We start from the raw sequence: 14,085 nt of genomic DNA on the forward strand, positions 1-14,085 counted from the left end.
GAAACAGGGCTATTGGCTCAGACTGTGCCTAAGTGTAGATGAGTAAAGTTAGACCTACTGCAAGTGCTTTCTGTTGTGACTTATCCACTTTTCAAGTACATTAGATCTATGTGCAAACCAGTCAATATGGTGGTATAACAGTTGTCTTGAACTTATGTTGCTAACAATCCCAGTCCTAGTTTCAGTTACGGATTTGCCCTTCCCCACTTCTGCAGTAGAATTTCTCTCAGGTGTATGGCCTCACTTGTAAGTGCTGTGATGAGAGATTAATACCATTAGTCTGTGAATCACTGAAGTAGAAATTTTGTAGAAATTATTCAAGTCGAGTCTCCCAACCCAGATTCTGTGTGTGCTTTGCCAAACACTTCTGTTTATGCTCATCAGTACTTGGGCAGAAAGAACTTCTGTGTGTGATGGGTGGATAAGTGACTGGCACACTTTCATTTTATGGTCTGAGCTATTCTGAAACATCGTCAACAAGGGACAGTGTAAGACTGAAGTAGAAAAAAGCCTTTAAATCACTCTGACTGAGAGAACTGTTTGTATTTATTTAGATTATATTTATCCAGTGCTGTATTTGGAGTGGCAAATCTGTCTTTGTAAATCATTCACAAACCCCACAGAAGAGAAAAATCCAATGTTGACAATTTTTCCTGTTTATCTCCTCTTGGGTTTTTTTTTCCCATAAACACGTAACACTCTCAGACACTGATTGATCACCTAAGTAATTACAAAGCTGCCTTTGAAACAGTATCTGTCAGTGTTGTTCCTGTAAATTAAGCTCTTGCTTTTCATTCTCTAAGGGGATTTAGAAGAAGGAATGGAAGTCAGTGCTTGTACTGATGGGCAACAGATGGCTACTGTTAATACCTATCTCAACATTAACGGTGAAAGGCAAGAAAACATGGGACAAATGACTCTAGCAGCTGTTAATGGAAGCTTGAGTTTTCTGGCTCATGGTTGTGGGGATCCAGTTCTTAAGGCTGAGGTGAGACCCTTCAACAGCAGTTTACTGCAGTGTGGTTTGTCCAGAGTATTGTTTCATCTTTTCACTTTGATGGAGCATCATCCAGGTAGGCTTCAGGTATGAGTTTCAGTGAGTAACCAGGTAGGTAGGGGAATTATGCAATTTTTAAGCTCATAGTAACATTATTTTTCACTTTGGTGTGAAAATATACCATGGTAAGAATTAAAAAGTTCAGCCATACCTAGAAAGCACAGAAAATATGGGACCCTCTCCTAAAGGGTGTATCTATCCTTTGAAGAGGGTAAGTAAGTAAAGCAAGAGCAGTAGTAATGTGCCAGGGCTGCTCAGCATAGAATCATAGAATAGTTAGGGTTGGAAAGGACCTTAAGATCATCTATTTTCAACTCCCCTGCCATGGGCAGGGACACCTCCCACTAAACCATGCCACACAGGGCTCTGTCCAACCTGGCCTTGAACACTGCTGGGGATGGAGCATTCACAACCTCCCTGGGCAACCCATTTCAGTGCCTCACCACCCTTAAAGAACTTCTTCCTTATATCTAACCTGAACTTCTGCTGTTTAAGTTTTAACCCGTTACCCCTTGTCCTGTTACTTACAGTCCCTAACGAAGAGTCCTTCCCCAGCATCCTTATAGCCCTGCTTCAGCATGTTGGTTATAAAACTAAGAGTACAATTCCTGAATGTGCTTTTACTCCTAATAGGGTTTCACATACTCTGCTTGGAGGAGGCTTTTTGGCTTTTCATCCTTACACTCTTCTGTTCCCATTTCTAACCCATTGTAACCAGAAGCTGTTTCCCCTGAGAAATGGAAGGCCACTGTGGATCTTTGCTGACATTTAAACTAGTACAAACTTTGACTTGGACTCAGCACAAGCAATTCTAAATCATAAATTCAAGGTTTTTATTCACATTTTCACAGTACAAACTTAATGAAATTGGGAGCCTTCTGAAAGCCAAACTGGTGGAGAAGATAAAGAAGATTGAGGGATACATGTGGAGATTCAGGAGCTCAGTAAGTGTCTGTACATCATCTGGAAAAGCACCATGAAATGTCCCTGCAGTGTTATTAAAAATGATGCTACTTGCAGTTGTTTTGTTTTGCTTAAACATTTAAATGGTCCCTCCTGTGCAATTCACACATAGACTGAAAGTGTTTTTCATGCTAAAGATCCTGTATCTCTGCACCACCACCATGGGCTTCAGAATTGCCTTGGAATTAAGTCAAAACTTTGCTTGTGATCACAATGTAATGTGATATTTCTTCTTTTTTAGGTGCAGCAAGTTGATTTGCTGTCAGAAACAGCTGGCTGGCCCTCCATAGCCTTGCAAAAGGTAGCAGGATTACTCCACAGTGTGGGTAGAGCTGTCGCCCAGGTGTGGAAGCAAAGTGGAATTGGGCATATACTGAGAAGCAAACTCCCACTTTACCTGGATAAAATTCAAGACATTGTCCAGCAAATGCAGAATGAATTGCAAAGTAAGCAAAACAATGCAAAGCAAGGAGAGTAAGGACAATGTCAATGCAGGGCAAAACAAACTTGAGTATAAAAGATGCTGAACAGCACAAATGTTTCTATTTTGATCTAACAAAAAGTGCCAACCTTGGCTTTTAGTTTACAGAGTGGGAGCCTTGATGCAATAAGCTGTAAGTAAGCTCACTGTGAGCACTGTTGTAATGAAATAATTAAAAAAGCATTCTCTTGGACACAGGAGTCTGGATCAGTCAAATGAGAACAGAGCCCTGATTCCTAATCTGAAGCCTTTCTGCTAACAGTTCCCTGCAAGCATTTCCTCCTAAAGGGCAGCTCATACCCATCCTTCAGTTTTGGATGCTTGTACTAATCTGATTTCACTTGAACTGTTTTTTCTAAGTCTATCCAGCAGCCGCTAATTCACTGTTGGGCTGGTCTATAGCCTGACACTTCCCACTATGAAGAAATACGGTCAGCTGTAATGGGCAGAGAGAACCCTCAGTTCTCACAAGATTAAAACCTCACTCCACTTACCTCTAGATGCTTTCCACTCCAAAGTGAGATTTAGCTGATACACCATATGTGGAAGCAGTTGTGACCAAACTGTTCAGTTTTTCCTCCAGCAGATGCAGGTTGATATGTATGATTCTGATGGTGGCATATTGCAAAGCATGCGTTACATTTATTTTGGAAAGCAGCAGTGTATTTGTAGGGCGTATGAGTGGATTAGGGTTACAGCTAAATGCGTGTTTCAGGGTGTTTTTTAACACTGTGTCCACACACACAGCTGTGAAAGGTGCCTGCCATGAAACCCAAGCTGCCTGTGCCATTCTGCTGTGTCCCTCCTTCACCATGCCGGAAGCTGTGAGGAAAGAAACACACTCTGAAACAAACAGCTACTTTGTAACATACTCCCTAAGTAATGCTTCATCATCTCATGCTTTTGCTACAGACCCACTAGCAACTTTGAAGGATGCCTACTACGATGTAACCTTGAAACCACTGGATGAAGTTTGGCAAGAGAAGACAGAGGAGTACATGAAGAAAATCCAGGCTTTTTTACCCAAGATAGTAAAAGATGTGTGGCTAATGGAACCAATTCAGGTGGCACTGAAGGCTGTGAAAGCGGGCTTGGACATGGTTGGTACAAGTCAGTTCTCCATTTTTAATGGCTTGAAAGACAAGGCCTACAAATTCAGGCCTCAGCTTTGAATTTTGGGTATACTCAAATAGTTACGTTTTCGTTTATAGAGATAGTGTGGTTATCATGCTACATAATAGGCTTGTGCTTGTTCCTGAAATACAGTGTGGTTATCTTGCTACACAACAGGCTTGTGCTTGTTCCTGAAATACTTGTCCTGCTTTGAAAGCAGTACTTTTCCAGCTAGAGGAGAGTGTGTTGTACTAGTTTTGGTTGAAATCACATCACTGGTAATCTTTCATGCATGTAGCTTTTGCTGTTCTACCATAAAAGAAAGGGACTGCGATTCCAACAAGTAATGTACAAAAAGTTTGGGCTCGTCTAGTTGAAGAGCATGAAGGGTATATCATGACACCAGTTTATATTAACAAAGATACAAACCCGCTACTGAAGCACATTAACTTAATGAAGTATTGGTATACTTTAAATAATGTTATTTTAGGAAATTTTTATTTCTGCCCATTATTTGTGCAGTAATGACTAGTATCTGTCCTCTGGATATTAACCTCTAAATGACAATATGCCAGGCAGGTGACAAATGCAAGAGACTAAATTGCTATTTCACTGACCACTGATTTAAAACTCATTGTCCAGTACTGACCCTGCCCTGAAGCCGGTTTTGTAATCTCCCTTTCTGGCTCTCCAATAGACTACACAGCAGATGCTCAGGTGGGCAGAGGCCGTGTTTTCTAGAGCTGTAAGCAATATCCGGAAGCCCTTACTCAACCTGTACAGTTTCTCAGCCAGGTAAGTGGTGGTTTTGCAGGATCCCTGCTGCTGGGTACCATTGTAAATGGCTGTGTGCACAGGTGGTCTTCATAGCAGTGTGTATGCTGGGGGCTGGGGACTACCTGGCTCTTCTTTGGGCATACGGCATCACACCATAATGTGTTTTTTTGTTGGCTACCAGGATGGGCTGTACTTCAGAAGAAGTGACTCAGCAGTAAACAGAATGGCAGTAGCTATGATAACTGCCTTATCTGGCACGGTGTATCTTTCGTTTTGCCATTCTAACCAGACTGCAGTTCTTACAAATATTTCACTTCCACATTTCTAATAATAAGGCAACTGCATTTCATCAGCTTAGCAGCTAAGAGCATATACTGTTTTGTTTGTATTCTGCAGGAACTGTTCAGTGGCAGTAAAACTGCCAGTACTTCCTAAAGCTGGATCTCTGGATCTGGAAAATATCACTCATTATCTCATTGAAGAAAAGCTAATGAGGCCTCTCCAAGACCTCTACAATATCAACATAGTTGCAGAGTATTATAGATTCAAACGGAGGATGCTGGAGAGTCCCTTCGAATGTAAGCCCTTTCAAAGTGCTGCTTTGGTTTGTACTTGAATATATGTCCGTTTAGTTCCAAATCCTACAAAACATATTTGGAATAGCAGTTTATATAGACATGGCTGCTAATTATTACTTTTCCTATGAACTTGATATATAGACTTTCTTGTAAACCAGTAATTGTACACGTAACAGCAACTCTGGGTAAAGCCGACATGCGGTAAACACTCCTTAATATTCATGCTAATTTTGCAACTCTACACTTCTTCCTCTTGAGACCAGCAGTCAGCAGGTGGCATTTATCTGCCTTATCAATATCCTCTTGTGAGTTGACATGGTTCAGTGCCTGCCATACCTGCTGGCCCTGGGTCTTGCCGTGGAGGCTGTGTCCAGACTTGACATCACTTCTTTTGGCTCTAGTATGAAAAAGCTCAGCGCTACCAAAACTTGAGAGACAGCATTACCTGAAAAAGCATTGCTAAATGCTGAAAGACTGCATTAACAGTCCCAGCTGTCCCTTAGATAACGGCTTTTCCAGAAAGAGCCACTTCTATTGGCTTCCTTCCAGCAGGCAGAGTCAATGGAGGGCACTCAAAATAGGTTCTAGTGATCACATCATCTGAGTGATATACCAGCTGGCTTTCCTGGGCTGCTACTCTGGTGCTCTGGTTGGGTACTTGTTTTGAGACAGTTAAAATAGTCTTGCTGTTTTCTGCATAGGAATGTATACTGTGTATGGGGAGGGGAACAGGGACAGACTCACAAATAGAGCTATCAAGTAACATGACTGTAGATCAAGATGAGCTTTGAATCCTAATTCATGTTTCTCAAAGCTTTAGGACACTTGAGTGGATCTATAATGAAAAAGAAGTTATTAGATTGGTTCCTTTCAGGAGAAATTTTTGTTGCAGAGTAACTTGTAACTAATGAAAAAGTAATAATAGCTTGAGAAATTATCTTAAGAGATGGCCAGCCAGAAGCTCTTTGGGTTGGAGTATGCAGGTAGTAGCACAGTACTTACTGTTCTGTGGAAAATTCACTGATGCTGCTTCTGAAATGTCGTTCTCTAGATCATGCTATGTTAATGGGGACCAAGCATCTTATGACTTTTGATGGCAAAATTTATGATTTGGCATCAAAGTGCAGTGTACTTCTTGCAAAGGATTTTGCTCACAATACATTCACTGTAATACTAAATGAGGAAACTGGTAACTCAAGATCCCTGTATGTGGAGATGAACCAGACCGTGATCAGCATCTCCCCAAGACTGAAGGTAGGAGGGGGAAGTCAAACATTCTAGACCAGAGATTACCATAAACCAACCAACAAAAATAAAGTCTTCAAAGTATTAATGCTCAAGACACGGATCAGAGCAGCTGGCAGATGTAAGTGCTAGAAAGCAACCGCTTTTTAATCAGGAAATAATTCCCCCGAACAAAACCAGTTTTAACTCCAGGGTTGCCTCTTTGCTTTCTGGGTACTTAAATAAGAGAGGATCACTGAACTTTTCAGCTTTCTTCTTACTTCATCGACAGTTACAAAGGGCTGGAGAGCAGACTGGGCCTCAGCTTCAGTGTACCTGGCAGGAGTTGTGCTTTCCTACTCTTGAAAAGTTTAACTCAACCCCATTCTTATTCCCCAGCTCTGGGCTGAGCAAAGCTGACCCCACCCCACCTGCAAAACCAGGCTGAGCTTGCCAGGCACTGACCCTGCCCTGTGATGAACTGGAAATTGTGTTTTCATGTTGAAACAGGTATACAAGATGTACAACTTCTCCTTTATGGAAGAGAACTGCCAAGCACTGGATCAGTCCCTTGAAAAGAATACCATTAATTCAAGGAGAGAAACCAATAAAATAGAAGTGTCCAATCAGAAAGGAGTTTCTGTCTCTTGTGACTTCCAGTATGATCTCTGCACTGTCACTCTGGCTGGCTGGCATCATGGTGAGTATCAATCCCAGAGCTTTGCCAGTGTTAGTCATTTTTTTTCTCTCTCTGAACATCACCACCTTTAGTACCAGCACATGGGTTGTCTTTCACTTCTTTTTCCCCCTCCTTGTGTATACACACCCTGGAAATGGCCCTAAGCATTCCCAGTTATTACCAAGTAAAGTACAGTATGTATCATGCCACTAAGAACAGAAAGTGCTCACTAAAGCAGACAGAAATAGGGGGAAGATGGAATGCAGCCAGTGCAGGCCCAGGCCCTGTCTGAGAATCAAACATGCAAGAGCATGAAAGAGGGAGGTTTTCGGTATAGTTGGAATACATTTCTATCCCATTGCCTCGCACTATTCTAGAACTCAGACCCCTGAGATTAGCAGAGAATGCATACGATGCCTTGATCTGGTCATGAGAAGCAAAATAAGAGGTAACAAACAAGATGGCAGTGCAGTTGGAGGAAAATCCATAAGGGGTGCCTGAGCATGTGTTCCCTCTTCTGCATTACAGCTGAGCTCTACTGCAGAATAATCAGAGCCCTGGGACAGCTTCTAAATTGTTCCTACACCTACTTGTGACAACTACTGATTGACTCCAATTTCATTCCAGGCATTTCAGCTGGGCTTTTTGGTACCAATGACAATGAAGCTGGAAATGAATGGATCCTTCCTAATGGTTCCATCACTGACAACGTGCAGGAGTTCACACAGAGCTGGCAGGTAATGAGGGAAGGGCTGCTGCCAGTGCAGCTTACCAGCGGTGCTGGAGCACAAATGCCAACATCCCACATGCTGGTTTTGCTTAGATGAAATAAAGCTAGATAGTAAAAACAGAGCATACTGTGTGTAATTTGTTTTCCTGAGTTTAACCAGGGTAACGATTGCAAAGTTGCTAAAACAGTGCAAGGATTCCTTGTAGATGGGTGTTCAGCATTTTTGGTTCAAGTAGTAAGGAAAAAATAGAGGCTGCCTCTGTTACTAGAAGACACTGATGTGCAGGTGTACATGGCTATTTATGAATACCACTGACCTAACAAAGTAGCCTTCATGTGCTCTCAAGCCACATTGACAGGATCCTCTAAATCCTTCAAGCCTCAGTTTTAGAACCCATTACAAAAAAAAAAAAAAAAAAAAGAAACCAGCATCTTTTTACTACTATGATTCTGTGGCACTTCCCTGTACCTTCTCTCACCAGATGTCTGCGCTCTGGGCACAGAAACTACTATTTTCAGCTTTCTGTTAGGATTTTACTGTAAAGAAGAGTTTTGCTTTGAGTGTTTGTACTTTCCTTGCCAAGATACTGCTCATGCGTTTGTTAATAATGGGGTGGGATCATGACATGACAGACTTGGCACAATTTTCTTAATTGCTACAAATATTAACTTTAATATATTCATGAAAATGCAACCATCTAATGCAAAACTACCAGAGACAATTAACTAAACCCAATAATCAATTAAAAGCAACACATAAGACACTGTCGTAAACAAGCTGGGAAGTCACGTATGTCCTTCTCTAAGTGGTATAATGGCTGTGCTCACACTATTGATTCGGACATTTCTGTGTACTGCCCAGGATTTGTAGATGTTTCTGGCTGACCTCTGGGCTGTCTGTAGTCGTATTCTGCTCAGAAAAAAAAAAAATGAATGGACTGACTTGCCAATACTGTACTGCTATCATACAGCATCAAAGCAATGGCCAGAAATACAAATGTACCAAGTCAGGAGTTCCTGCAAAGTTTCAGAAACTTTTCTGAAGCAGAAGGATGAAATGACACTGTGGAAATATCCAGTCTAAATGGGCAGTTCATCTGTGCTGGTAAAATGGAGCTTGCAAAAACCCATCCTGACCAGAAGCTTTAGCACAACTATACATGATACAGAAAGTGAAACACAGTCAGGTTACATCTGGTTAGGCATCAAAGCCTGGAATAGCAGCAGTCACCCCACACTGCTGGAGCCACCTAGCACCCAGCTCTGAGCACAGACTGTCAGCTCGCTCCCAGGGGCTTTGTAACATGCACTGACCTTACACGTTAACACCAGTGCTACCAGAGCAGCTGCTGTACAAAGTGAGGTTAATAAGGAGACTGCAAGTGTCCGACTCCTGCAGGATGAGAGTTATCTGAGAGATTAAACTGGGAGTTAATTTTTCTTAGTAACTAAAATTACTTCACACCTGCTGAAAAAGCTTCTAAAATCTTAAAAGATTTGCTGGGAAATTACTGATTAAAAACAAACAGTAAGTTGCTGATCCATACAGAGTACTAAACCCAGTGTTCAGTCAAAATAAAACCTAAGAAATGTAAGCAAATGCTGCTCATGACTAGTTCTGTTAATATTTGGTATCATCAGCTGTTGAGTGGTGTGCTGAGGGGCCTTACCTGAATCACATACAATAAAAATGCATTCACATTTTTATCATCCAAAAATGCTTGTAATTGTAGGGATGTCCCATTTGGGTTTGGGAGTGGGTTTTAAGCTGCCTTGTTATTACCTGTGAATAATCCAGCAAGCATCTGACAATTTTTTCACTCAAAAAGCACAACTCTGACCTGTCATACATAATAAAAGACAACTGGTCAGATACTCACTGTGTCAGCAGCCACACCAAAATCCTTCAGTGAATAATAAAATCAACAGAAAATGAACCAGTGTCCATAGTCTGAGACATACAGTTTTGTTTATCAAGAGTGCAAGGTACTTCTCAATGTTGATGAACAGTAAATGTTAACCAGAGAACTGAGCTGCCCCTGTCTTCCTCCAAACCATCTCCCATTGGAAATGTGAAGAAATCACAGCACACTGATGTTTAAAAAACAAACAAACAACTCAAGTGATTCTGTTTCTCCAGGTGAACACGTGCAGGCTTGTACAGAAGAAAGCGGAGCTGTGTCCAAATAAGCAAAAAGTCTGTAAAGTGTTTTTTGAGGAACCACGTTCACTTCTTCGGAACTGCTTCAGAGTTGTAAGTATAACTCTGGCCACCAAAGGCTACCTGCACACCAGGTAGGGGTACACATAATTATTGCAAGGATATAGGAATTTAGTTACAGATAACTTTTAGAAATAATCAGAACAATTCAGACAGAAAGCAAAAAAAAGGTATTATGTCACCATAGCATACGTTGACATCCATGAGGTAGTGGCGTGGCTTTGCAGTGCTCTAGCATACAGGTCTGGAATTGGCGGTACAGGTCAACCACTTGATATTGGGAAGAGACTAAAGGTCTGCAATAGTCCCTATCAAGAGTGGGGGGAGGGATGACACAAATCAAACTTCCCTTTCAGTTTCCCTGGAGGTGTGTGCCCAGAGTGCCATCTCCAGAAGAGATGCGTGTGTGTCCTGCACAGCACTTCCTCTAACAACTGCTTTGTGTTAAAGGTAGACCCTGCACCATTCTACAGCATGTGCACTTACGACTCCTGTGGATCACATGAGGTGAAGGCTGCCTGCAGATTAGCAGCAGCTTTTGTTCACTTGTGCAACCAAAACTTTGTCCCTGTAGAAATTCCTCCTCAGTGGTAAGTTTCATTTCCTTTCATCCAGAACATGCTGGCTGCATTGCTCCAACACTTACATGTCTGTTATTCAAGAGCACATGAGAGGAAAAAAACCACCAGTGAATCTGACTGTGGATTTGAGCAAAAACGAACTTATTTCTGGAATTATTCCTCTTGCTTCTTGTCTACCTCCTCCTTCTTGCTGCTCTCTCAGAAGTGCACCACAGCCCATCAATGCCTGCTCCCACTGCCTTGCTTATTATTGCCTCCTCACTCCATGCAGGAGGCAGAACACTGGCCAAGTATGGTGTGACTGTCCCCAGGTGTTCCACTGCTCAGATACTGGTTTTGTTTCAATTTTCTGTTTGAATAATGCATTTGGACCCCTATTAACAATAATACAACATACAGAGACCCTGAACATACTCAGTGACCTGGTTTTGTACTTTTCAATTAAATTGATCTATCTTTAAACTTAACCTAGGATTTTAAGATTATCAGTACTTGTATTTAATGCAGCTGTCACCTGGGTAACATCTTCCAGGAATCTGTTTGAAAATACACAGAACGCTGAAAAGAGCACTAGTACTGGCTTGAAATTTTTGGCATTACTAACCTTGCCCATTTCTGGTGTTACTGTCTAAGTTAGTTATGGATCCTTACATTGATGCAGAAACCAGACTAGGAAACTTACTCTCTAAAGGAATGCACCTGTATTACTTGGGAAGTACAGCATTTTAAGAAAATTATTATTCTTGTGTAAAGAGAAGTCCTATGTAAGTCTCCAGCCCCAACATACCTGTTAGTAGTAAAATTTATTTCCCTCATTTTCCTCAGAGCTACCACAGCTGCTGCACACTGCAGCTCGATAGTTGCCATTTTCAGTATGTGTTACTGTACTCCAGTCCAGTTTGGCTACTGTGGAGTGTCAGTCCCCAAGGGACAAAACCCTGTCTTTGCTAGAGCACCACAGTAACCTGTGTGAGACACCTTATGGCTTCAGGATGGATGTCTGTTGGGTGTTTTATGTATTACATATAGTCACTGATCTGCACTCTACATCTTGCCTACACATTTTTTTATTAAGTGCTGTCTCCATACATAACTACCTTCTTTGAGTTCTGCTATTTACTGACTACAAATTGCTATATAAATAATAACTAAACTATGATAAATTGTACCCCTTGAGTGATACAGGCCATTCACATCTTCCTGTCTTGAGACAGTCAAAACTTACTTTTTTGTTCATCTGCATTCTGTTACTTCTTAGTTTAGACCAAAAAAAAGGACAGAGCTTCTCTGAAATTTGCTACGTGCTTGTATCTTTTCACTCAATGAGCACATGAAAGGAAACACACTTACAAATTACTGTCATACTAATTACTGATTCACCTGCCCAAGTAATAACTTCAGATGTAATCACATTTTTGCAGGACTGCAATGGAAATGTTCACTCTAAGTAAATAACTGAATCATGCAGAAAAGCCAGTTACGCTTTTGCTTGAAATGAAGCACTAACTTCCATGCTGCATCTCCTGATGTGGCTTAGTAATGAGAAACAGGGTGGAGTTTTTAATATATGCAATAAAATGTTACGCATTTGCCTTTGTAAACTCACTACTACCTCAAAAGAGTCCCTTGACTACAAACAGTTGTGATATGCTTAAATATATATATATATATATATATTTGCAAGCATTTGTTGAATTGTCACCCAGTAAGGGAAGGAATAACTATCACATAGTTGTAGATGATTCTGTTAGCAATAAATTAAAAACCTAGAATAAGAACAGCCAGTATGTACATTAGTACCTCACAAGCATAGACTTACCTATGCAGTAGTAATTCCACTTGTCCTTATCTGCCTTATGTATTCAGGTCAGTGTGTAAGCAGTAGGTGACCATGAAATTTCTGGGTGGTATCTTATAGGCAGTAAGTGGTTTTAGCTCCAATTGTTTATATAAACTCTTCAACATTGAATTAAAAATTCTGTTAAATCTGAGCCTGAATATTCAGTTGGAACCAGAGGTTTAGAATGGCTCAGTAGCCAAAAGACTTGAAGTCCTCTGGTTTACATTGCCCTGTTTCTGAGAAAATGGATTGAAACTGCAGTAATCACAAGCTCAGATAGCAACAAGAACATACTATTAAACAAGCAGCGTGCACTGGGGATGTACACATGAATAAATGTACCAAAGAAATACTTCTTCTCTATTTAGCTTGTTTTATGTGTCCAGTTTTGGACACCATGATCTAGTTGTGAAATAGTTGATAGAAGTCCAGAGGTCTCTCTGTGGGTGCAAAATGAAGGGCTGTGGAGGGACATGATTTAAGTCTTCAAATATGTAAACACAGTAAAGAGAAGGAAGTGCCACAGCACATACTGCAGAGGTGGAGCATTAGGTCTGATACTGCGAAAGCATTTGCAATGGCCAGGCTGGTTACGCATTGTAACTGACAGCTGGCCAAGGTCAGGAGAGCAGAAGAGAACATTTTGGTCACAAACAGCTACTGCTTTCTAGAAACCCTGTCTTGTCAAAGATCGGCATAGCTGAACTAGCCAAAGCCCATAAACTTTAGCAGTAATGCTGCTCTTTTCCTCCTAAAGGTGAATTTATCATCAAACATAAAGAAAGAACATCTTTATTTCAGTTTAGTGTAGCTAAACCAGTATCTAAACTGCTAGGGTACTTTTCCCCACAGCTTCTTTATAATGTCATAAATATATTTGATGCTATTTTTCCCCTTCATAGATTTCTTGTAATTCAGCATAGTAACAGCTTGTATTAAATGTGACTTGTTTCTTCCCATCTTTCAAGTAACCACTAACTCTTTAACTGGATTTCATCTCCTTTTCATTTCAGCTTGAGCCAGTTCTGAATGGCATATACCAGCCCTGAAGATGGAAGAACCTTTTTGGCACCCAAAATAAAACAACCGATTAAGGTAGACAAGCTAGAAGCAATAGTAGGGAGACCAGTAAAAGCGGGAATGAATTTGTGTTAGGACCATGAGTATAATGAAGCATATATAGTCTAGAAAGCAAGCTTTTCACCCAGAAACACCTGGGGTAAGAGGAATAATTTCAGTACAGTGACAAGAAGAAATTGGACATAAGATTATCAGTTACTTGAATAAAAAAATAAATCTCCCATTCAGTAGCAAAGGTGCCTCTTGACAAGCCTTGAACCACAGCAGGAATATGTGTAAAGATGACAAAAGGTCTCTGCCAGCACAGACTGGTAAAAGTGGGCTCCTCTGTGAGGGCAGCATGTCAGCTTTGAGCTGGGCAGAAATGCTGACTTCCTTTTTCTCCAGAACTATAACTCAGCTACCCAGTAAATTCTGGAGGAAGTGCCCTTTTTCGAGGGAAGTGCCCCAGCACCCAAGAAGGCTAAGCAAGAAGTAAGATGGTTAAATAAATAACTGAAAGCCTTTAATGATTTTCTCATTTCTGTGCTGGTTGATTTTTCCCTTATTACTTTGTACATTGTTAAATGAGAATCAGCCTTCTTGGTATCTGTTCATCAGTTTCACAGTCTCCCTTTGTGTCTTGAGAACCAACCCCCTTCTCAGAAACCAGTTTACATGTTGGAAGGGGTGACCAATACCTATCCTGTCCACAGAGTTGTCTTAAGGTGCTACAGATCGATGTGTGAGTGTCCCACCTGTTAAATTACTTTCTGTAGTGT

At 41.0% G+C, this 14,085-nt stretch overlaps 1 protein-coding gene across 1 annotated transcript in view; it reads left to right on the top strand.

The window, feature by feature from the left end:
• LOC133279990 (uncharacterized) overlaps positions 1–13,833 on the top strand; it is a 94,003-nt gene extending 80,170 nt beyond the window's left edge. Inside the window, exons 61-72 of the mRNA XM_061474274.1 lie at positions 804–988; positions 1,909–2,001; positions 2,262–2,466; positions 3,414–3,601; positions 4,312–4,409; positions 4,788–4,969; positions 6,021–6,223; positions 6,704–6,893; positions 7,500–7,609; positions 9,743–9,856; positions 10,274–10,413; positions 13,258–13,833. Of these exons, the coding sequence (XP_061330258.1) occupies positions 804–988; positions 1,909–2,001; positions 2,262–2,466; positions 3,414–3,601; positions 4,312–4,409; positions 4,788–4,969; positions 6,021–6,223; positions 6,704–6,893; positions 7,500–7,609; positions 9,743–9,856; positions 10,274–10,413; positions 13,258–13,273 (1,724 nt within the window). The 3' untranslated portion in view covers positions 13,274–13,833. The remainder of the gene's footprint in view (positions 1–803; positions 989–1,908; positions 2,002–2,261; positions 2,467–3,413; positions 3,602–4,311; positions 4,410–4,787; positions 4,970–6,020; positions 6,224–6,703; positions 6,894–7,499; positions 7,610–9,742; positions 9,857–10,273; positions 10,414–13,257) is intronic.
• Positions 13,834–14,085: the final 252 nt, after the last annotated feature.

The sequence above is a fragment of the Pezoporus flaviventris genome, unplaced genomic scaffold (assembly GCF_033815535.1).
Source record: "Pezoporus flaviventris isolate CSIRO_AGI_PZ_B2104156 unplaced genomic scaffold, CSIRO_AGI_Pfla_v1 ptg000078l, whole genome shotgun sequence".
Lineage (NCBI taxonomy): Eukaryota > Metazoa > Chordata > Aves > Psittaciformes > Psittacidae > Pezoporus > Pezoporus flaviventris.